At 41.4% G+C, this 24,056-nt stretch overlaps 1 protein-coding gene across 2 annotated transcripts in view; it reads right to left on the bottom strand.

Annotated features, from left to right (window-relative positions):
• Positions 1-1,124: 1,124 nt before the first annotated feature.
• Positions 1,125-24,056, bottom strand: part of ETV5 (ets variant 5) — a 58,834-nt gene continuing 35,902 nt past the window's right edge. For both annotated transcript variants that reach the window (XM_012641836.1, XM_012641848.1), the window contains exons 8-13: positions 19,682-19,941; positions 17,618-17,677; positions 10,929-10,997; positions 10,590-10,759; positions 6,144-6,245; positions 1,125-2,671 (exon numbers count right to left, since the gene is read on the bottom strand). In XM_012641836.1, coding sequence (XP_012497290.1) covers positions 2,450-2,671; positions 6,144-6,245; positions 10,590-10,759; positions 10,929-10,997; positions 17,618-17,677; positions 19,682-19,941 — 883 coding nt within the window. In that variant the 3' untranslated portion in view covers positions 1,125-2,449. The remainder of the gene's footprint in view (positions 2,672-6,143; positions 6,246-10,589; positions 10,760-10,928; positions 10,998-17,617; positions 17,678-19,681; positions 19,942-24,056) is intronic.

Raw genomic sequence — 24,056 nt, 5'->3', positions numbered from 1 at the left:
ACTCGCAACCCCAGGGTCCATGGGTAAGGCTAAATCTAAATTGTCAAGAGGGAGGGGCGGCTGGGGGGTGGAGAGGAAGCCAGGTGGCTTCTGCTTGCCTTACAATTAGACCACATGGGCAAGAAAGAGGCGGGTTTCAGGCACTTGGTAAACGAAAAGCAAATTTCTTTATTGTACACAGTACAGAATATAACGCAGCTTGGCAGGATGCAAACGGCCCTGCGCAGGGGAAAGTATTTCAAATAACTGGCAGGTTAAAGCCTTTCTGCACTGTAGACTTTCCACACTCTGGAAAAGAAGCAAACAAACAAACGAAACCCCAAAACCCCCGAGAAAAACAAACCATTCGGGAGGTGCATGAGTCCAATGGGAATGCAACGGTGATGCCGCCGTCCTATGTCCCGTGACAGCACAGGCCATGAAGTTACAGCAGGGAAGGGGTAGCTCAGGCTACAGAGGATTATTTTCATACTTGCTAAGATAGCATAAATCCATCCAAAAAAAAATCCCAAACCAGGGTAAGTAAAGAAAGGAAAAACAAATCTATACAGCATTTACAACAAATAAATCTCTAGCCAGCTGGGGGTAAAATATGCATCTATGTATAGACTATGTGTAGGTTAGAAAGCTATAAATATGGTTTAGAAGGAGTCCTTTGATTAGAGTAGAATGCTAATTTAAGGCCCAAGCTATAGGTTCACCATCTTTATGGGCTAATTAGCTTCCACCAGAGGAGAATCTTATGTTTCCATAGCTATAAAGTGTACCCCTTATCCCTGTGAACCTTTTCACAAACGTGCTGTTGGTCAAAGGGGGACAGTTTGAGACTATGGAGCGCCCCATTAATAGAAAAGCCATTCAAACCATGTGTCTTACATTCACGGAGTCATCACTGCCTCCCTTCACATACGAGGAACAGCACAGTCATTCCCGATGTGGTAAGCATCGTGGGGAGCGCAGATTTCTACCAACAGAGCAGGCAGCAAGGACTACCCCTTTCTAGTAGCCTTTCCTCTACTTTGAGCTCAACTTTCACACAGCTTTAGCTTGGTTGTTTAAAACTTTTCCAATATAATACAGCAATCAGAATAAACTTAAGAAAAAAGTGGCAGGAAACTAGAATGCTAGCACTGTTTTACCTGTCAGTGTCACACGTAAGTCTCAAACCCTACTGAATCACAGGTAGGGTTTAAAGTCCAAGATTTAAAGAAAAAGGAAAACAAAACAAACTGATGCAATGGAAATTGTCATCAGTCATGCCCAGGGAAGAATCCCCAGGGTTCTCATCAGGTGACCAGGTTTCCAATGGACATGACATGTGTTATGTACATATGCTTTCCAGAGAGGGCATGTTAGTGAACATGGGGAACTATACACAGAGAATCTAAGGTTGTGTCCAGGCTGCCCTGCACACTTCAAAAATTTACAACTCAGGTGCAAATGTTCCATCAGTTTGTCTGGTGCAGAAAGCACTAAGCAGGCAACAAAGCGGGCTTTTACACGGCTAAGGGGAAGCCCCCAGCAAAGCCCCTCTCAAGCTGCAGTGTCTTTGTAAGTCGGCACGGCCCTGGCTAAAGGACACAGTGCACAGTTACCAAAAGGTTTGTTTTTTGTTTTTTGCTTTAAATACCAAAACTACAAAAATCAGTTTATAAACTGTTTTTCCAAAACAACCACCAAAACAAAACGATCCCCCGAATCAAGGCAAAACAAAATACTGTCAAAAGTGTTAATCGCCCTTCTCCTAAAATGAAAGCCATCCACACTCAGCCATGTGATTAGGAAGAGAAAGGGTACTTGCTCTATTTGGTGATCACATGGCCGGAAGGTTCCCAAGGATAGCAATGGTTTATGATTTGAGAACCATGGAGTGGGTAACAGCTGTTCTGACTGCCCCCCTTTTCTCTAGACCAAGGGGAGACATTTCAGATTGAGCTGGAAGAGCTCTCCAAATTTCTAGATATATTTTTAACCCTTAATGGTTTGAGCCTCCCCAGCTTAGCCTACCTACTTTTCTATGGGTTTGTGACTTCTTTTTCAATAAATTGTGCAAATCAGAGCCCTTCTGTGTAAAGGCATTTAGTAGTCCGTGATCAATGCAGATTGTCACACACTCTGTCCCATTTTGTGGGTACTAATCTGAACAAGGTATTGCTTTGCATATATTGTCCACGGTAAGGAGGCTCCATTTTGATCTCTTCCCAGAAACCTCATCAGAGTCAGAGTTGAGGCACCAGCCTTTTGGTGGTTTTCTGCCCCTCCCTGTTCCCACTCCCCAGCCAATGTGTCTGTCTTTAAGGGTGCCAATCCAGAGACGGCTTAGGTTCTCCAGATAATACTCGAAGGGCAAGCGTTAGGAACAGCCAAAAACACAAACAAAACCACTGCCCTCATTTGCCTGAATGGGAACTGCTAGCTCTAGGGTTTGGCCACTCAGCCACTCAGAAACTTAGTAAGCGAAGCCTTCAGCATAGGGGAGGCTGCTGCAGCGATCCATGTCCAGGAGGTAAGCAGGGTTGTCCTCGAAGTGGGTCAGGGGCAGGGTGTCCTCCTCGTTGAGGTGGCACTCAGACTCCGCCTTCAGGAACGGACGCTGATTGTCCGGGAAAGCCATGGAGAAAAGGGCATCTGGGTCACAGACAAATTTGTAGACGTATCGTTCCCCAGCCACCTGGGAGAGAAAACACAGCTTATAGGGCCCAGCTGGAACAGCGCACCGGGCTCAAGGGAGTCGAATGAGGCATTTCTTAGTTACCAAGCTCTCAGGGAGCCAGGGACCAGAGGAGGCTTGTTGGGAGCTGATTACCCGAATCGCTCAGGTTTAGTCTGAGAAATCCTGGGCACCTATTACCTGCCAAGTGTTTTATTGACACCACAGCTTAGCAATTGAAAAAGAAGATATTTAAATTTCAAATTCACACTAGATAGGCTCTTTTAAAAGAAAATCCTCACTTTCTGTCTTACAGCGACAGCTTAGGGAGCACAATTATGCTGAGGCTGGTGCTTGGTGTTCCAAGGAGGTATAAGGATTGAGATGTACAATCCAGAAGCCAGACTACGTTTTCAGTTGCCTCCAAAGTTTACAGTCTTCACAGTATGGCATTGTTATTTTGAAGGGTTAGGGATTTGATTAGCGAGCCTGTGTGGAAATTTTAAGTGTGCTCCAAAGCCAAAGAGAATTGTTTTTTGGCTTACCTGCAGTTTTAAATCACTCACTGCATCGTGCAGCCACAATGAAGGAACTGATGACTACCTTTACATGGACTTTGTGCATTATAATCTTAAAACCCAAAAGTCCTGATTATTCAAGCACCTCATGGTGTAGCTGGGGAGCCATCTGGGTCAACAGAATCACCCTGTCTCTGCTGGTTGTTTAGCAACAGTACAAGAGGGCACATAACACCAACAATCAAACCATTGGCTTTTGTCAAGAAACACAGAGGGGCAAGGGAAAGGAGCTAAAATTACTGATAAACATTTAAGACTAAAAAGCTTGAATTGTTGAGTTTAATCCTGCCCTTCGGTCATTCTGCTGTGATTCTAAAATCTCTTTTTAACTGAAAAAGTATTGCTTTGCTTCCAAATCTTGGGTTTAAGAAGTCTGTTGCTCCAGAGGCTGGTTGTCGAGGTACAGTACAATTATCCCAATAGGTCTTAAGGTTTATTTTACAGCGACACTTCTGTGTTCAGTCACCAGGACCTGGGTGTCTGCACCAACATTCCCTGGAGCTCAGACATTAGGAATCAGGGACCGTGTGTATGAAACTGGACAAGTAGTGTCTTCACGAAAGCCAGTCTTAAGGGTGGCAGAAATATATACAATCGGCCACCCCTATCTTGTTTTTTAAGCCACAGTTTCACGTTTGATCCCAACCCCAAACGTTAGTTTGTGTTAGAGGGTGAGGCAGGAGGGCATAGTGGAAATAATACGAGATCAGAAGCCGGGAGCATGTGGCTTCCAGTCCTGGTGTAGTCACTGATGAGTCTTAACCTTTGTGAACTTCAATTTTTCCTTCAAAAATTGAGGGTATGGGACTTCAGTTTTTCTAAGTCTCTCCACACACTGATAGGCTATCTTTCACCTTTTATTTAGGTCTCATTTACTCATGGGTCATATAATAAATAAAATAATAATCCCCTACAATGGATAGCACATTATTATTTCTGGAACAGTTTTAAATATATTATGTTATAAGACTAGAACAAGGATTGTTATCTACATTTTTATTAGAAATACAGGCTTTGGGAGGTTGAATGACTCTCTTCAAAGCATACGGCTAACAAAAGGAAGTGTTAGGATTTGGACCCACCCAAGCCTCATTCCTGGGCCTTCCTGTAACTCTTTGCCTATTTTATTCCCAGAAATAAAGTTGTCTTCTACTTCCTTAGAAACCCTAGGAGCTGGTCTGGTCACAGGGACACTTCATTTCCATTAGTTCAAGTTACTATGTCTTGGTTACACTCCATCGTGTTGGATCTGGAGTTGGGAATGGCAAAGGAATAATGGCTCTCCCTCTTGAACTTAGGACTCAATCCAATGGTATTGACACTAAAAAGGGGGAATAAGAGAGATTGGGGAAAAATGGGGGGTATTGCTAATGGATATGGAATTTCTTTTGTGGTGATAAAATGTTCTAAAATTGATTGTGGTGACAGTTGCACAACTCTGTGAATATACTAAAAACCATTGAATTGTATGCTTTAAAAAAAAAGCTGAGGAGGTAGGGTAGGGTGGCTACCCATCCTAGACCATTTAACTCTGTGCCAAGCACTGAAGTCAAACCTCGATTCCTGCCCCAAAGGAGCTTACACTCTAGTGGGAGATACTGACAAGTAAAGGAGTAATTTATAGCACAGATATAAAAGCAGTGATAGAGGTAAGTACAGGTGCTGTTAGAAGCAGAAAAGGGTACTGCCTAACCCAATCTGAAGTGAAAAGGGGACTAGTAAGGAAGAAAACAAGCAGAAGCTGGCCAGGTAATGAAGGTATTAGGAATGTTTTAGTTCTTAAGTAGGATGATAATTAAACAGGTGTTTTCCCATTATAGAGTAAGCCTGATAACTTACATGAGTGTGACATGTATTCTTTGGTAAACAAATACTACATTAATTAAGAGAAAAGGTGGCTCTGCTAGTGAGCAGTCCAGTAAGAGTGAGGAAATTGGAGGTACATGGTAACCAGACTGGGAAGAGCCTTAGAATCTGTATGAAGCACTGAAAAGTCTACATTTTATTCAGAAGATCATAAAAAGCTGTTGAATATTTTTTTTAAGGTGGTGAAGGGAACATGGGGTCACATTACCACCTGCCCATGAGAAAGATGAATTTAGTTTCTTTATAGACAAGTTCTCAGCAGTTATGCCCATATGCTTCTGCCAAGTTCATCTTGTTGGCTGCTACCGTGTTGACTGCCTAAATATGTAAAGGCTGGGATCTAGGGAACAGTACAGTATAAAATTTGGTGACAAAGAAAGACCAACAAATGATTTGCCATTCTCACCTTCTACTTATCCACAGGATGTTAAGATTGTGACCCTTCACTACCTATATCCCAATAAGGATTTTGTACTGGTTTCCTCAAAATATGCTTCATCCTCTCTTCTACAAAGAACAACCTGCTACCAGGTAACTCTGCTGCCATTTTATAAATCTTGGGTTTTTAACTTGAGTTCCAGTTTTTCCAGGTTGTGAAAGAGAAATACAATTTTCTTATTCCTCTAACTAACACTATTGAGCACATCAAACCAACGGATTGGAGGTCTAGGTGTTTTAACAACTAGAGACTTCAACCAAGCTCTTGAGGGGGTAGATATGCAAGACTGGATTCCCTCTTATGCTCCTTTATGGATACAATAGTTGGCCTAAGTTTCTGGACATTTACGTAATTGGAGGCAGTTTTAGTAAAGCAGAGGAACCCAATTTTCCTATTGTGTGTTCCGCACACAACTTCTGGTTTCTACATACCCAACAGCACTAAAGGGACTTTGTGTTCTATCTCATTTGATTCATCTCAAGTTTGTTTTTTCAGGATTTTTTTTCCTACCGTTTTTTCCCAGCTGTTACAAATGGTCTTACTACAGAAGCCCCGGACACTGCCTTTGAAAGCAGTTAGGATGGTTTCATTGTCTCCTACAATTGCTCACCTTCTGCATGATGCCCTTTTCGTAGTAATAGCGCAGAGAACGGCTCAGCTTGTCGTAGTTCATGGCTGGCCGGTTCTTCTGGATGCCCCAACGCCGGGCAACCTGAACAGACAGGAAAGCAAAGAGCAATGGAAACACATTTCTTAGGCCTAGTGGTTCTCTCCCAATCCCAGGACAGCCAGTTCTGTAACCTGACTACTTTGGTTAATGATCCATTTCTCTGACCCGGAAGAGAGAGCATTTAATTCCCTCAAGGCCAAACATTCAACAAAGGTGATGATTCAGTCACAACTGCTACAAGGTGAGACCTAAGGTGGAAGAATCCTAGCACTTTAAGACTGCAGAGGACTTGGCTGATGTCCCAGAGGATGCAGGCTCTCTACTGTTTCTCCACGTATGAATTATTGACCAATACCCATAGACCATTAACATGTTGCCATTAAGTGCTATGGTTTCTGTAGCAGTCAATAAGGAATAATTAGAATGGTCATTCCTGAAACATTAGAAACACACTAGTGAGTTGTTAATGGGCCAGCAGAGCAAAAGTTCAATTCTAATAAGATTGGAGAGGGGCTGGGAGATGTTTGCTTATTGCAGTTCATGGACTAACGGGGAATCAGATCATTTCAGCCTGCTGCCATCCAATCCTCTGCTCCCAGCAGACTTGCAGAATGGACATTAAAGCACGTAGCACCATTATCCACTTAATGAAAAATTAACAGGGCTTTCCAAACAGTTCTGAAGTGCATTATGTCCAACCCAGTCCACCTGAGGTGCAGTGATGGGGCAATGTAATTAGAGCTTCAAGCAAAGAAGCCTCATAGCAGGAAAACTTCCTAGTAGAGTTTCCAAATTATCAGGGTGGCCAAGCAATTTCTGTTCTCAAGTAGCTCCACTTCCAAAATCTAACTTATGACGATGAGTGTCAAGGTAGAAGAAGAATAACTCCAGAAATGTGAGTTTTCTCAGAGACCTTTAAATGTATACAAACCAAGGGGTCATGTTTTGAACGTTTTAGGTTATTCGTGGAAACTTGAAAAAAAAAACTACATTCCTTTGATTTTCTGAAAACTAAATGTTAAACATGGACTAGGAAGAAGGGAGAAAACACTATTTCACATAAAGTCTTTCCTTAAAGTATCTGGGCAGAATGAAAGCAACATCTCCTAAATTCAGGATTCTAAAATGACCTTTAATAAATTCTAGGAATGATCTGATAAGGAAGAATACATCTGTCTTAATTACATTAGAATAATTTAATAGCCATGATTCTACTCTGCCTTGCAAGAAACCCTGTGAAATTTAAATTTCCATTTGATTGCTTCATGCCCCTGTGGCATACCCGATGTCCTGGTCTCCTCTTTTCTCCACATTGCACCTACTCAACTCTATCTCTGAAACAGCCAAAAAGGCAAAATTAACCAAAACTTAAAGTCTGGTTAGAGAAGATAAATATTTTAAACCAATGGAAATAGTAGTAAGAAGGAAAATCTGCAAAACCAATATATGTCCTTCTAACCTGCTCAAAAGAAATGGCACTTTATGAAACTAATCTTTAACTGCTGTCTGCTACAAGTGACACAGGGAAATTTTAAAAGAAGCTCAGCCTCATCATTTTACTATGTTCAGTGGTGGAAAGCAATCCTTGGCTATTTTTCAACTTCAGCGGCGACCTCTCTGCTGTCACTTGTATATGCAATTGCTTACTGGAGAGAGTTTGATATATGCATAGATTTCAAAGCAGCTCTGGTAGCCATAGTTACTGACTCATCCTCTCCGGCCAGAACCCTGATTCTGCAGCCCTCACCACGGCTGCTCTACAGTAATGCGTGATGCGGCTCAGCTCCAGAGCAGCTGGGAATTAAGGCTGCCCCTCTTCTGGGGTTGGGGGAGCAGGCAATAGCTTGTTAGCAGTTCGTTCTTTCTTTCATCTCACCCATTAGTTACTTTGGTAGCACACATCTTGAGGGCTGAGGCTAAGGAGTTAATGAATCCACCTATCTCCTCCACCCCTTTAAAGAGAGAGCAGCCACAGCACAGGGAGTGGCTCTTTCTAGCAGCCCATCCCTTAAAACCTCCAGGCATCAGTTATCTGCCACATGTTCAACAAACAACCCTACCCCCCAAAATATTCATTAATGCAGATTCACAGTTAAAATGGCTCCAGATTAAAGCCGAGTCAGACATAATTGAGAGGGTGCTAAGCTGGATGACTATCAAAAGACATTTGATTAGGGGGCCTGCCAAAGCACAGTTCTAAAACCACAATTTCCATGCACAGTGTAATGGGTATTATGGATAATTACCCAGAGTGCACTACTCAGCCACACAGCTGCCTACAATTACGTCCCCAGCAGCTTCCTCCTCCACTTCACCCTTCAAGCTCCCCCATGACGACTTCTTCCAGCTTTTTCCAGGAGTTGGTATCTTCCTGACATTAACAAGAGCAAGGCTCTCATAGTTATAGGAGTAGAGGGGAAAGGCTCAACAAATGCTGCCTGCCCTGAGGCTGAAGTGCATAGGTGGAACCCAGCTGGTCCTGGGGGAAGAGAATGGGACACTTGGAGCGTGTGGAATGGTGGGGACTTCGAGGTCGGGTGGAAAGAAGCCCTTCCTGAAGAAACAGAGCTGCCCAGTCAACCGAGGGAGACTCAAGGCTGCCACAGGTCTCTCACATGACCTGGCTGCTTGGCATTTATGAGCATTCTGGATTAATATTAGTTTCTTTATTAAGTAAGAAAGCAGGGGCCCCTCTGCCATCTGTTCATCATTTTCTTTACCACTGGTAGGAGTGCAGAAGATTCAATAATAGCTTTACAAAGGGTCATAACCAGGTTTACCTGCAGCTGGACAGCCTGTGCTTAGGCCCGAGGCAGTGGCAATAAAGTAATAAAAGCTCCTGTTTGTGAAATGAGATAAATCAGTAAGGGCTGTCCACATGACAGACCTATTTTCAAAGAGCCTTGGTGAGTCTAGGCTACATGCTTTCCTCACACTTCACATAATCCAGGCCACGATACGAGGAAAGCAGCGAGGAAAAGAACGGGCCTATGTGGGTGCATAGCTCTCCAGGGGCTGGAAGCCGAAAACGTGGCTCCATTTCTACGTCACTTAGCCAGAAAGAAAGCCTTCGAAAAACACAGCGGCACTAAACTCTGGCTTTGAAGGTAGACTGAGCCTAAGAGAAGCTGTGTACGGTCTAGATGTTGACAAATTTCCATCTCTGTGAAGGAATACAAGACAGGGAACATATATGCATATCTTCTTTTATAACTGCCTTTAATGGAGCCTGCCTTGTTCTCCTACCAATCAGGATTCTTCCTAAGTTTCCAATCCATACATTCTCTTCCTTTTCCCATTTTAACTGTCAGACCATTTCCTTCTTCCAAACCGAGTGCCAGGTTATTACCTCCTGCTGTTAACCTCCATGCCAACGTATTCCCTTGGTGTGCTAACGCGAGCCCTGCAGTTAACTGAAGAACATCTAAAACTGCAGTTGTTGCTCAAATGCCTTCCAAGAGTGTTGTTTCCATTTTAATTATACCCAACCCAAAAAGATACCTTTTGCTCTGCTGTTTTAGTGCATATGCCTAAGTACACGCTACCAAAAGAAGCGTATGTCAGTTTTTTGGGGAAGTTATTTGTTGTCCATTTATAATCTCTCTAGATTCTAAATCAAACAGAAATTAAAAATCAGCCCCTTTAGAATATGTTACACTGAGAGCCTGATTTAATTTACTTTGTTAAGTGATATTCAGGAAAGGGATTCTATGGTGTGTCTTTTCCACTGAAGAAATGATACTCGTTCTGTCCATAGGCCTTTCTGTCAATAAGTCTGAGCAGAAAAACAGTAACAATGTTTTTTACCTACTAACAAAATAATGGAGGTTGGTATCATCTCTCAAATACATTATTGTGATGCCACATAACACACTAAAAAAAAAATCCAAGCTCCTAAGATTGATCCATCTCTGATATTTTATTTCTCCAGGTTAGAGCCATTTGAAATACACAGTGGGGTAGCTGCATCCTGTAATATATTACTAAAATGACATACAATATGTTCATGTAGCCCAGACATAGGCTGTGACACGCAAGGGCTGAGACCAAAATGAGTCTGTATCATTGAAACAACACTTCAAAAAGACTTTTCAAGAGGGAGAGCATATCCTGTTTGAATATAAGTTCTCATGGCCTCATTCCCCAGGTTTTGTAGGAGTGTTAAAAACATTTTTTATGTATGCTACAGTGGAGTACTCTGCCTGTCCATGGATTGTAAACTGTTCTATTAATAGCAAGGGCACTGCAAAGCCCACCGGCCAGGCCAGAATGTGAATGAGAAGAAGGAGCAGAATTAACACAATAAAAAGCCTCAGTGGAAATCTAAACAAACATCATCATAAATGACAAATCAAAAATCATCTGAGTCTAGCATCCAGTGCTTACCTCCTCTGGTTCTATCAGCTTGAACTCCATGCCTCGGCCTGTCCAGGCGATGAAGTGGGCATTGGCAGGGTCGTCAAGAAGGGTGACCAGGAACTGCCACAGCTGAAGTGAACCTCGCCTCTGGTAAGGGGGCCCCTCCCGATACATGGTGGGCTCCTGTTTGACTTTGCCTGTTTGGGACAAAGACACGTATGCAATACTTTATCCCTAAATTTCTTAGTTTGGTGAAAAAGAAGTTGTTAATGCTGATTTAATCAATTAGCATGGTAAGACTGACTGGGGTGTTCTGGCATCTCCAACCCCCTAGCTTAGCAACAGACCTTGGATGGGGCTACTTACCTTCTAGTCTCTCAGGCACAACACAAGTGTCATCGAAGTACAACCGGGGATCTTTTTCATATGAAAAACCTGAAAGAGAATTTAAAAAGAGACTACGTTGCTTAACCAATTCTATCTGTGTTGTACTAAATCTGTGGATTTAAGGACTAAAATGGGATTCTATCATATCAGGTCCTGAGCCCGACTGCTGTCTGTGGGCCACACTGAATTTTCAGAGGCTTCCCAAGACTCAGGGGTTTGAGTTCTGATGTAATCACCCAAGCCTCAGTCAGAGCAGCATCAATTCCAGCTATTCGCACTAAGACTGCGAGGAAGCGCTGAGTCACCAGTAAGTTCCTTCACATCTTGCTCGTGAGGTCTGCATGGATCAGTGTTGCCGTGACTAAGCCTTTACATCTGAAAAGACATCTTGTCTATTTCGGTTGCCTAGCTGGATTTGGTTGATCTGCACACAGCCCTGCCATTTTCCTTTTTGCTAATATTAATTTCAACCTTTCCTACAAACTTGTCCGGGCCACCCACATACCTCGTTCAATTATAAGAGAGCTCGGAGGGTAAAGAATGTTGACAAAATGAACAAAAACTTGGGCCTGTAGAGGATTTTGAAGAGAAGAGAAAAGCAAGTTGGAGGTATTATTACCAGACACGGTGGATAGACTCTGAAGAGACTTTCTAGCAATAGAACTTACTCATTATATGGAGGACAAAAAAGGGGAACTGAGTGGCCCAATGACACATGCCAAGGAAATGAAAGGAAGGTAAGGCAACAAGCTGAAGGGGTCAAGGAGATGGAAGGATGGCCTGACATTCTCCATCCACAAACCCTCAAGGATGGCTTCAGTGCTGACCACCATGTCACCAGGCACCCTGACAAGATCAGTGGTTCAAATCAGAGCCAGTTAACAGATGGCCTATGGGGACCACATCCTGCAATGTAGCCTGTGCCCGAAGCGTAAGGACTCCAGTGTCCTTACCAGCACACTCCTCGGGAGAAGCCCCAGGAGCTCCTGTCTGATCAGTGATGGCCATGGCTCCCTGTGTTGTTCTCAGGCTGCTTCACCTGGCTGTTCTGTACAGGTGTACGTGAGCTGGACACGCAGTAGGGGCAGGCAGTGGAAAGCGCTCTGCAGTGAAGGGCTTTCAGCAGGGTTGGAGAGGGATTCACTGTGACTTGAAAAATCCATGAGTAAAGGCGCCAAGACATAAACTTGCTATTCTTTGTTTCTTTAGTCAGCCCAGATCAAGTAGCTTCTTGGCAGGACCAGCACCATTTTTAGAGGCCTTGGCCTGGAGAGACTGCCCAACTGAGACTGTTTTGAGGTTTGTATTATTCATTTTTGTTTTCTCTGCCATAAGCATGATTTCTCTGTTGCTTAACTACATCAAGGGAAGTATATTTTATTGGCATTTATTTATTATTTAATCCACTAAATATTTATGCCAGACATTGTGCCAGAAGGGAGTAGGTAGCAAGGAGAAGAACATAGACTCAGTCCTTGTTCTCATGGAGCTTACATCCCAACTGGGGGAGACAGACATAAAGGAGAAAAAGACACAAACATGGTGTAGTGTGGAAGTTAAAGAAGGCAGGCCCTGGAGCCGGACTGATGGACCCCAATTAGCCGTGTGATCTTGGATAAATTAATCTCTTTGTGCTCCAGTGTCTTCACTGCAAGACTGGGGAAGATAATTCCTTATGGGGTTGTTATGAGAATTTAATCAGTTTATATATATATATTCTGTTTCATTGATCTATTTCTTTATACCAGAGTGCTAAGAATAGCTCGTGGTACATAAGTGTGTAATAAATGATAATTTAAAAAAATTAATAGCACATTGTGATAAGTACTCTTAAGAAATTAATTGGATAATGTGAGAGCTTTATCTTATATCCATCAAGGATTCTAAATTCTTTGAGGATAAGGACCATATCCTGGTTATCTTCATGTCCTCACTGCACCTTACACGTAATAAGTGCTAAATAAGTATCTGAACAAATGAGAGATTCTGTAGTCCATAAAAAAAGATTTTAAGAATATAATGCTAATTTTTAAGTCAGGGATTCAATGACTCCTGATAAATTTATTTTCCAATTTGGTAGCAGGAAACCTTTTGACTTTTATGACAAATTGGTATACTTTATATTATAAACAAGAGTTTCATAATCCATTATGCTTCATGCTTTTTGCCTTGGCTGCCAGAAAGCTATATATATATTTCCCAACCTTCCATATGTATTTTGATATTCCAGTAAAGTTTTAAGGTCTTATTATAAAGTCATTATAAGTGAACTATTTCAAAGTTTACACACCTGTCAAACTTGCCATGTTATTTTTAGAGCTTTTCTTCCTCTAAGGTAAGGATAATATATCCACAGTATAGAGGGAAAAAACCCATAAATCTAGATTAAAGTCTTGGTTTGGTTTTCAAAACTAATCAGATGAAGCCCTGCCTATAAGAAGTATCATTTTAGTGTATTTCGTGGTTTCTAGTCATTGCCTCATACGGTCTGCTAAAACATCTGTTAGATGCTATTGGTTTAAGTGAAGTTTAAGTCAGTTAAATTTGCACCAACAGTTGTGGCCACAACCATCTAATCACTCAAAGGTGGCAGGAAGGAAGAACCTGTTCAAGGGGCAAAGTGGAAATGAAAGATTCAAAACATTAGTAAAGGATTCCAGGTGAACGCTTAAGGCAGGATGGCTATCTTAGCAATCACAGATGCCAATCAGAAACACTTGTTTCTCTAACTGTTTCACAGGCATCTGTGGTCAAGCCTGTAAAATGACTGAAGAACTGTGTCAGGGTAATTTAGAACAATTAAAAATCCTGGTCTCTTTGAAACTAACTTCTTTGGTGTGTGTGGAGTCAGAGAAAGGAATGGGAAAGAGTGGAGAGAAACACACACACAAACTCACCAGATAGTCTGTGTGTAGTGTGTAGTAAGCAACCCAATGCCTTACTAAAAATATTTCCTTTAAGAGCATGCTCTTTCCTAAATGTTGTAATTATGTAAAATGTTTTCCTCCCTCTCTTCCCCTACTCCCTCCTAGTTTGCCTGCTGCAGACATCAATCGCTGCTGTAGAAACATTTAGGAACCTGGAAGAGAGCCCCACACAGCTGTGCCCACCACAGCCAGTGGTCCAGTAGACACCCCCTCCTTTCCAGCGCTGGACACTCACTCGGAATCTCACAGGGTGCCCAGAGAAACAACACTTGGTCTCTCATCTAAGCAAGTCATTGGGAAGCAGCTACTACATACCTCTCTTGTGAACTAATCACTTCTGAAAACCAGCCAATGTTTCATGGATACCAGCTCTTTTGACTTTCATCTATAATGCTAGAGACCAGTGGTTCTCAACCTTGAATGAATACTGGAATCACCTGGGAAGCTTTAAAAACGACTAAAGCCTGGGTCCCACCCCAAAATTTCTGATTTAATTGCTCAGGATGAAGCCTGGGCATCAAAAGTTTCAAAAGCTCTCTAGCTGATTCTAATGTATGGCCAAAGTTGAGAATCACTACTCTGTAGTTCTCAAACTTGAAGGTGCATCAGAATCTCCTGCAAGGCTTGTTAAAACACAGATTGCTGGGCCCCACCCATGGGGTTTCTGATTCAGTAGGTCTGGGGTGGGTCCTGAGAATGTGCATTTCTATCAAGTCTCAGGTGAAGCTGATGCCACAGGTTTGAGGAACCACACTACTCTAGATATTTATGGAGAGATGTATTTGACAGAAAACAAGGCATACTTCTGGTGAACCTGTTCTAAGACAAGAATCTTCCCTATTTCAACGTTCAGAAGGGAAGTTCTGAACCTACCATCTCAAGTAATGCCTGTGCCCAGAAGGGTAACTTTAAGCTCTGAGCCTACCTCTCAAGGCTTTTCATGCCCCACAAACTCCATCTTAGTTTTCTGTCAAAAGAGTCCATTGATTTGCTATTGTCATCCATTCATGCAGGAGCTATTCAACAAATACTTCTAGCAGCTTTGAAAGCTTAATTATTCTCCCCCACAAAAGGCTCCTTCTTCCTTTTGTTTTTTTTTTGAGACAGAGTCTTTCTCTGTTGCCCAGGCTAGAGTGCCGTGGCATCAGCCTAGCTCACAGCAACCTCAAACTCCTGGGTTCAAGTGATCCTTCTGCCTCAGCCTCCCAAGACTACAGGCATGCGCCACCATGCCCAGCTAATTTATATATATATATTTTTAGTTGTCCAGATCATTTCTTTCTATTTTTTAGTAGAGACGGGGGTCTCGCTCTTGCTCAGGCTGGTCTCGAACTCCTGACCTTGAGCGATCCACCCACCTCGGCCTCCCAGAGTGCTAGGTAGGATTACAGGTGTGAGCCACCGTGCCCGGCCTCCTTCTTCCTTTTGATTCACATCTAATTACTTCTTTAAAGAAATCCTAAATTTTAAAAATCTGTGACAATGCACTCAAAACAAACAATTACAAAACACAGGTCCTCACAAAAACTGGTAGCAGATGCCTTAAAAATGTCATACCCCTTTTACCCAGAAATTTTGGGAATTTAGCTTTGAGAATCAATCAAGAGAATGTGAAAAGATTTAGCTAGATGAATGTTCATCTGGGTTTGGTTTATTTGTGAATATTCTGGAAATAACTAAGTTTTCAGCAACAGGTGATCAGCTAAATGCATACCCATGCAGTGAGTACTGTGAAGCCATTTAAGAGGAAATCATAGAGGAATGTTTGCTGCTACAGAGATTACCTTGGCTACAGAGTGTGGAAAGAGATGAAGGTAGGGGCTCTGGAGTACACAGGGCTTGGCTCAGAATTCTGGCTCTACCCTCACAGCCATGTGTCTTGGGCAAACCTTGTAATCGCTCTCAGTCTGTTTCCTCATTGTATTATGGGGCCCATAGAAATATCTATCCTACAGGACTGCTATAAGGAATAAACAGATTAGTGCATGTAAAGAACTCAGAACAGCGTTTGAAACATAGTAAGTGTTCAATATGAATTAATGACTATTGTTAAAAGAAAACAAAGACTATAAAACAATGAGTTCTGTATGATCTGTATAATTTTTTTTTTTTGAGATGGAGTCTCGCTCTGTCACCTGGACTAAAGTGCCATGGCGGCAGCCTAGCTCACTACAACCTCAAACTCCTGGGCTCAAGGAATTCTCCTGCCTTAGCCTCCTGAGTAGCTGTGATTATAGGCACACACCATGACACCTGGCTGATTTTCCTATTTTTAGTAGAGACAGGGTCTCACTCTTGCTCAGACTGGTCTCAAACTCCTGAACTCAAGCGATCCTCCCGCCTCGGCTTCCCAGAGTGCTAGGTTTACAGGCGTGAGCCGCCACACCTAGCCAATTTTTTTTTTTTTTTTAAGGCAAGCACAGGTGAAGTTTATTGAATAAAGTAGGATACATTTGGCCACAGAACGGACCCTCTGTCGTAACAGGAGGGCTTGTATAATTCTCTATTTATGTATGCACAGAAAAGACTGGAAGACTATATAGCAAGTTTAATGATTATCCTTGGACAGTGAGATCTAATTTTTATCTTTTTGCCTGTCTATATTTTCTAAATTTTGTGTAAACAATATTTATTGCTTATGCTAAGAATAAACTACAAAAGTTTATATTTTAAACAAAACTAGCTCAAAAGCAAGCTCCTCCAGGAAACTGAGATTCTAGCTCCATTCTGACCACTTCTTTGAAGTCATATGCTGTATAACACTTATGCATCTTATTTGTTCTAAATTACTTTCACTCTAATTAGTAGGTCAGTGCTAAGGAAGGCAAAATCACAGGCTCAACCCTGCCCACTCTCCTGCTCCTAATTATAGTGAGATTATCTCAGAGATTTATTCAATTAGTTGGTCCCAAAGGGATTGAGCACAGCACTTGAACAGACAGCACACCCTTGACATAGAACCATCACCTTCGCATACTAATAAATGTCAAGACGTGATAATCCAGGATTGTGGGTAAATTGCTTTATATCTGTACTCATGTTTCTCCTTTGAGGTATTTTTATTTATCCAATTAGAAAACATTTCTTTGTGTCCTTCTATAATGCATTTTGTACATAATATACCTTGATAGAATCTCATCAACCACTTCATCTCCATCCCCCATACTCCCACCTCCCTGCCAACCCTCTCAAGGTTCCCTCCCATTGGTTAAAATGGGATGGGTTGTGATAAATGCAACCATTTATCACATAATCAAAATTACAATGAAGAGTTACCCACCTTAGCACCCAAACTAAGTAAAACCTAGAAACACATTTTAAAACTCCCAAGACATCCTTGGACCCATATAAAGGCACCCTGAGTGATATAATTCCTAAATTATAGTTTAGGCCGATGGTATTATATAAGTATATAACCTCCATATCTGGAAATGTAGAAACCAGGTGGGTTCATTTTTTTCATCACATTGTCCTATAAACTCTTTTTTTTATTTCCCACTCCTCCCTCCCTCCATAAACTCTTAAAAGTTGGGGTTATTACTATTGAAAATGATGACAGCCCTCACAATGCTTAGGAGCATGCCTCAAACCCTGTGTGCAAAATAACAGAAAATTATTATGAATTAGCTCTCATGTTCATGAGCTAAGGGAGGTTTAATCTATGATTTCAAACCTTAGCCTAGAAACTGAGCAATTTTAAACTTGAGCATTACTTAAAAAACAAACAAAAAAGCTCTTTACCTTCATGGCTGCTGGAGAAATAACCCCCTCTCATGTAGGATGACTGGCAGTTAGGCACTTCTAAAAGGGAAGCACAGGGGGACACAGTCCCGTCAATAGTTTCTGCAGCGGAAGCAGCACATCAATCAACTGCAGCTCTGTAAAAGCCCCTAAACCTTCTCCTGCTCCAAGGTTATGTCTTTTTGGCCTTGTCCAGGGAAAGAGGCACCAATAAGCAACATGGGAAACACTATAACCCATCATCTGAAAGGAAGACACTCCTAATCAAGAGTTATGGGAGGGAAAAAATGATGCCTCACTCTCATAATTCACTCATTTTAGAAATTAGTTAGTATCAAATCTGATGAGTGAGCTAATGGTAGGAAAAAAAGGCTTTCAAAAGGCCAAGCTTGGCCTCCTGCCTATACCGACTCGTGGGTTTTAAGGTGGGGAGGAGGAAGAGTATTATTGCTTTAGATCTTTTCCAATTTGCTCCCCTTTACTGCTGGTGGTCACATAAAGTTCTCCTTCAAGTGGTGAGAGTATTTTTAGGCCAAAGGGATTAAGGGATCTGAAGTTATGAAGCCCAGACCAGAACTGGCAGGGGTGGGGGACTGTGGTTTGGCAAAGTACATTTTTTGCCACGTTGGGACTGTTACACTGAAACCAAAACACACTCAAGTGATCACTTGTCTTTAGGCATCACGTTATCAAGGTGTCCATCAAGAGGAAAGACAATGAATTGAGTTGTGCCCACGTGGGATGAGTCTTTACCTTGGGAACACCACTCAGATCAAAGAATTACCAATATGGTAATATATGTTGAGTATCTTGCTTTAAGGGAGTGAGGTGGGGTGAAAAACCGATTAGGACAGATTGAAATGTCAATCCCAAAGAAAAAAATGTTGCTGGGCATGCCTACTCCTGAGAAAAATACATCAAAGCCTTCAAGAGGAACGCAAGCGGAAATTTTTACAAGTTATCACTACCTGACACTTGGTAATTTTTCTGTCATAAAGCAACAGATGTCTCCCTTCTACCTACCTCCCAGCCTTTCCCATAACCGATTTCTGCCCGAATGGAGCAATCTATGTGTTAACTCAGAGAAGGTCAAGAACAAATTCTGTATCCCATTCTATTTGCAAAAACCAATCAAGTTCAAACTGCCCCAACTTGCCCCAGGGTCTCTGAGAAAAGCACACAAGAGGAAGGTTGAAAATCTACCAACTACCCTCAAATTCCTTTAGCACCAACTGCAAAAAAAGTAGTGAAAAAGTTTAAGTCGTTTCTGAAAGGGAAAGGGGAAATGAAGAGAAGGAAACAGTTTCTAAGTGTGCAAGCTCTAGAATTCTAATTCTCCTTTCCATTAATGGTCTCATTTAATATGCCTGGCCTACAAAATATGCAGGCAGTGAATGGGGAGGGGGAGGGGGAAGCTTCCCCAAGTACAGCTCAAACTTCTTGAAATGCTTAGGTTCCTAGGCAAGAAGTATCCCATAACCAAACTACAGGTGTCCTAACATGTTAAACCTCTCCCTGTGTATACCAGCAGCTGGTGCAGGACACAAGAACCTTCCCAGTTGCAAGCACTGCAATAGAGCAGTGAATCCCACGAAGCAACTAACAAGACAGCCTTTTCCATGGTGTATCCAGTACCCCATTCATTTCAAGAATAGAGAAAATCCTGTCTTATACTGTAAGCTCAATGGCTCTGTTGTACTAAAAAACAAAGCCACAAAACTAGGGACAGGACTAAAATACAGAAATAATGTTCCCTATGTTCAGTGACTCCTGAGCTAATAGGTCTTAAAAAGGTACCACCCAAGAATGAACCCCAACAACCTTCAGTCTCAGAGGTGTACTTTGTACACTTTTGAATGCCTACTGCACTTCCTAGCATTTGCACTGCTTTTCTGATTTGTTTGGTATTCAGTTGTGCCTACACGTCTGCTTTACTAGTTCCTAAGTTCTTTGAGGGCAATTCTTATAAACTATTTCCCAAGGCCCTATACACATGAGACACTCAATACGATGAGACAGCTGAATGTGAGAATGAAGAAACGAAAGGCATGCTTTTATGCTAACCTGAATCAACGCAGTAATCCCGGGGCTCCTGCTTGATTCCCATTGGTGACTGGAACCCATGTGCTGGGGGGCCTGGCATGACTGGGACCCCGTGTTCATAGAGTGGGTCATGGTATTCTTGTTTGAATCCCTGAGGGGGTGGGGGAGCTGCAGGGACAACAGGTTCTGACATTTGCCGGTGGTAACTGGGGCGATTATCTCCAGGAACTCCTGGCTGAGGAGGGAAGGGGTGGCAGGGTTCAGACAGTTGTCTCTGAAATCTGCAAGAAGAAAGAGGTTTTCTTGTTTAACTGAGACATGATGAATACTTACTATGATTGAGCACTGGGGACTAGAAGTTCAGATTAATGAAATCATTTGCGAATGCTTATTTCTGGGCATTTTACCCTTCTCCCAAAATCACATTGCATATTTCAAAGCTCTTGAGTCAGGGAGTGACAAAAAAAAAAAAATAGTAATTGAAGTGATAACATGGTAGCCTCTTATTTTTCCATGTATATTTATTTCATGCACAGTCTATCTGTATAGATGGGTCAGATTATGTATCTGAATATTATAATATAGAAGAACAATTATTTGTAAATAGCACGAACACATACACGAATTTTTAAAGACTAAAAAGTACAAATTAACCAGTTAGAAAATATAGTAAAAAAAGAGAAAATCCCACTTATAGCAATAAAAAACATAAAATTCCTAGGAATAATTAGGAAATATATAGCTCATATAAATCTTAAAATTGTTTTCTGAGGAAAAGAAAGAAGGTCTAAGTAAAGAGAAAATATTTAAGACTTTGAAGCTGTTGATTTGCTGAAAATTACTGTATAAAAGCAAATGCCTTTCCAACCAACTTGACAAAATGATTCTAAACTTTACTAAAAATATTAAATAATTTTTGATAAAATTACAATAAGACAGTAATACAAGGAATAAAAGACTGGTAGATCAAAGGAATTAAATGGAAAGTCAAAACTGTCAAGTATATTCCAAAATGTACGACTTGTTAAGGTTAGCATTTCAAATTAGTGGGGAAAAAACTTAGATCCCGTTGTATACCACATGCCAAAATACATTTCATATGGATTAAAGATTTCAATGTAAAAAGTGAAACCGTAATATGAAAGTAAATATATATGAAACCTTACATAACTTTGGAGTGAGGGAAAACCTGTCTAAGTATCATATTAATATTAACAGCAGAAATCAAGATAAACATGAATATACCTCACTGTATGAATTTCTGCAAGTTAAAGAGACATCAGAAACAAAACCAAAAGAAAAAGATCAAACCAGGGAGAAAAAAATCTGTAATAATCAGAAAACACCAGAAGCAAAACCAAAAGTAAAACTCAGGAAAAATCTCTAACAGAGATAGCAATGTTAGTGTTACAGACATAGAGAGCTTTTAAAAATCAATAAAGATGAGTATTTCAAGGGAAAAATGGGTGAAGGGCATAAACAGGAAAATTACTAAAGAAGAAATACCAATGGTCATAAACAAAAAGTTTAACTTCATTAGTAAGAAAAAAAGTACAAAGTAAAAACAGAAATATTTTTTCCTGTTAACTTGGAAGATGAGCAGGCAGCTAATAATTCTGTGCCTGGCATTTAAATAGCGCTTGAATCAAAGATGATTAGATACAGCTACCAAGATGGTCACCAACACAAATGTCTAGCAAGGGAATGGGCTAAGTACGTTGTCATATAGCCATTTAGCTGAAAGCAATCATTAGAAATGATGTAATATACAAATATGTAAGGACCTGGAAAGGTATTTTTGACATTAAGGTAGGTTGCTGAACAGTACATAGAGCATCAAAGCTCAGCAAAAATAAAAAAATATTATGGTGTCTTATAAAATTGTGGAAAGATTTACACCTAAACGTTAACACTGCTTATCTTTGGGGTGGTTATAAATTTAGGTGACTTTCCTTTTTATAGCTCAATTATAGTTTAATAATAAATAGGCAGGCCGGGCGTGGTTGCTCACGCCTGTAATCCTAGCACTCTGGGAGGCCAATGCAGGAGGATGGCTCAAGGTCAGCCTGAGCCAAGAGTGAGATCCCGTCTCTACTAAAAATAGAAAGATATTAGCTGGACAACTAAAAAATATATAGAAAAAATTAGCTGGGCATGGTGGCGCATGCCTGTAGTCCCAGCTACTCGGGAGGCTGAGGCAGGAGGATTGCTTGAGCCCAGGAGTTTGAGGTTGCTGTGAGCTAGGCTGACGCCACGGCACTCTAGCCCAGGCAACAGAGCAAGATTTTGTCTCAAAAAAAAAATTAATAAATAAAAAAATAAATAGGCAGTCTTTATAATGAGACACAACAAAAACTTTTGTTATTGTTATTCATCAGCAAGTATCCGTAACAACCTGTAGCTGTCAGATAAATCCAGATGTGTGCCAAATGCCTTTTACCTGTTGGGTGGGCAGTCTAGCAGAAGGGAAAGCCTGCAATCCCTTACTAGGGAAGTGACTGAGGGCAAACTTTCTGGGCTTTGTTTCCTTATCTGTGACATGGGGATGTATTATCCCTCAAATGATTCTGAAATGGTGAAATACAATCATGTGTACAAAGCATGGTTTCTGCCACAGCCATAATCATTGACAGGTTGGGACAGACTTAAGAAGGGTGAGTGTGGAGGTTAGATATGACTGACCCTCAATCCATGAAATATGCATCAGGTGCTAATCTATATGCATAAAGAAAAGAATTTGTGAATATATAGCCTCAGGTAGAAAGTAGGAGCCAGTGTTCAAGGAAAAATAAAGGATTTAGAACAATTAATTTCAATGAAGTTTTTTTTAAAAAAATCAACAATACTGTAATACTAAGGTCTTAGTCTCTACTTTTAGCTTGAATTCTATTAATAGGTTTAATCAAATAATTCGAATTTGATCTGAATCTGTGGGAACAGTTGGCCAACAGATTTCTAGAACATCGAGATTTAAAATCTTAACCGAAGAGATTTAGGTACAGATAAAATACTGTTTAGATCACGGTATAGCATGGCATGATATGTTCTGGCTGAGTTTTTATTACCCACTGAAAGCAGAACCGTAAGATCATTTTATAATACGAAGATCATTGAACAATTTACACATACTCAGCCCTTTATCCCAGACACCAAAAGCCTCAGAATTTGCCTGGCCAACGTCTTAAACAAGTTTTACAAACTATATGAGGCTCAGTGAGGCAAGAGCCTTTCACTGGCTGCTGAGTGCACAATAGCAGAACCTCATCGGGTTGCTGTTATTTAAAGAAACCCTTTAATGGTCTTTGAAGAAGTGTAAATTTGCAACTCAGGTTTACACTTGACATTTAGAATACAGGCACCAGCAGCACACTGCAAACCTGGAGGGAATTTGTGCTGAAACTTTATGCTACTTGTAACAAGGAACAGTAATGAGGTCTTCCGTTTTCTGTCCTTCTTCCCTCTGCCACCATTCTAGCACCATCCAAGGTGACCTCTACAAATCAGTTTCTCTGATAGCTCCGAGATGGCATGTACCATTCAGTTCTGTAACCAGAGCCCTGCAGCTGGCAGGTCCGATCACCCCACTTCCGCTCAGCGCTCAACTTCTCACCTTCCAAAATGAAACTCTAGAGTTGGCCTGCTGTGGCCGCAGGAAAAGGTACTTCCATATGGGCACTAGCCAGCAACCGCACCCCCTCCCCGCAGCACAACTTCATCCTCAAGGATGAAGCTTGAAGGCCAGTGATCTGCAGAACAGATTCTACAATTGGGATGGTTCAGCACTGGTTTGTATTGAGAGAGTGGAGGTGGCAAAGGGAATCTCAGGGGGTTGTCACAAAACCAACATATTTGGAAGAAAGATTCTCTCAGAGAGCTCGCTGCTGCTAACGGCTTTTATTTGCAGAGATAAGTAAAGTAATTCAGTTCTTGTCCTCAAAATACATTCTGTGAACTTGACTCACTGACCTTCATTTGAACCCCCCTCCCTTCTCACATGGTCCTTTTGAAGTATCTAAGAATGTGTTGTATACATACTACAGCGATGACAAAGATGCCTCTTATTCGCCAAGGCAGGCAATCATTTTAAATGCAGGAGCAGCTTGGTTCCTAACAAACCTCTTCTTCCTCCCTTTAACCTTCTCCCTCCCTTCCTCCCACCCCCACCCATTAGCCCAACAGAGCTTGTGAGCAAGGAGCTCACATTTGGTGAGCAAGGAGGACTTCTGACTACCGAATAAGTCTAAATTCAATAGGTCACAGATTAAGGCTTTTCAGTGCCAGTTTATTTAAAGAACCAGTTATTTATTTATTTGTCAGATTTATATAGCGCCTTTCCTCCCAAGAGCTCACCCACGCTACCAACATTTGGTTTACGTTATGAAAACCGTTAGATGCT

Source organism: Propithecus coquereli, unplaced genomic scaffold (assembly GCF_000956105.1).
Source record: "Propithecus coquereli isolate 6110/MARCELLA unplaced genomic scaffold, Pcoq_1.0 Scaffold10, whole genome shotgun sequence".
NCBI lineage: Eukaryota > Metazoa > Chordata > Mammalia > Primates > Indriidae > Propithecus > Propithecus coquereli.
Note: the sequence above shows the minus strand (reverse complement) of the source record. Positions and strands in the feature narration are given on the sequence as shown.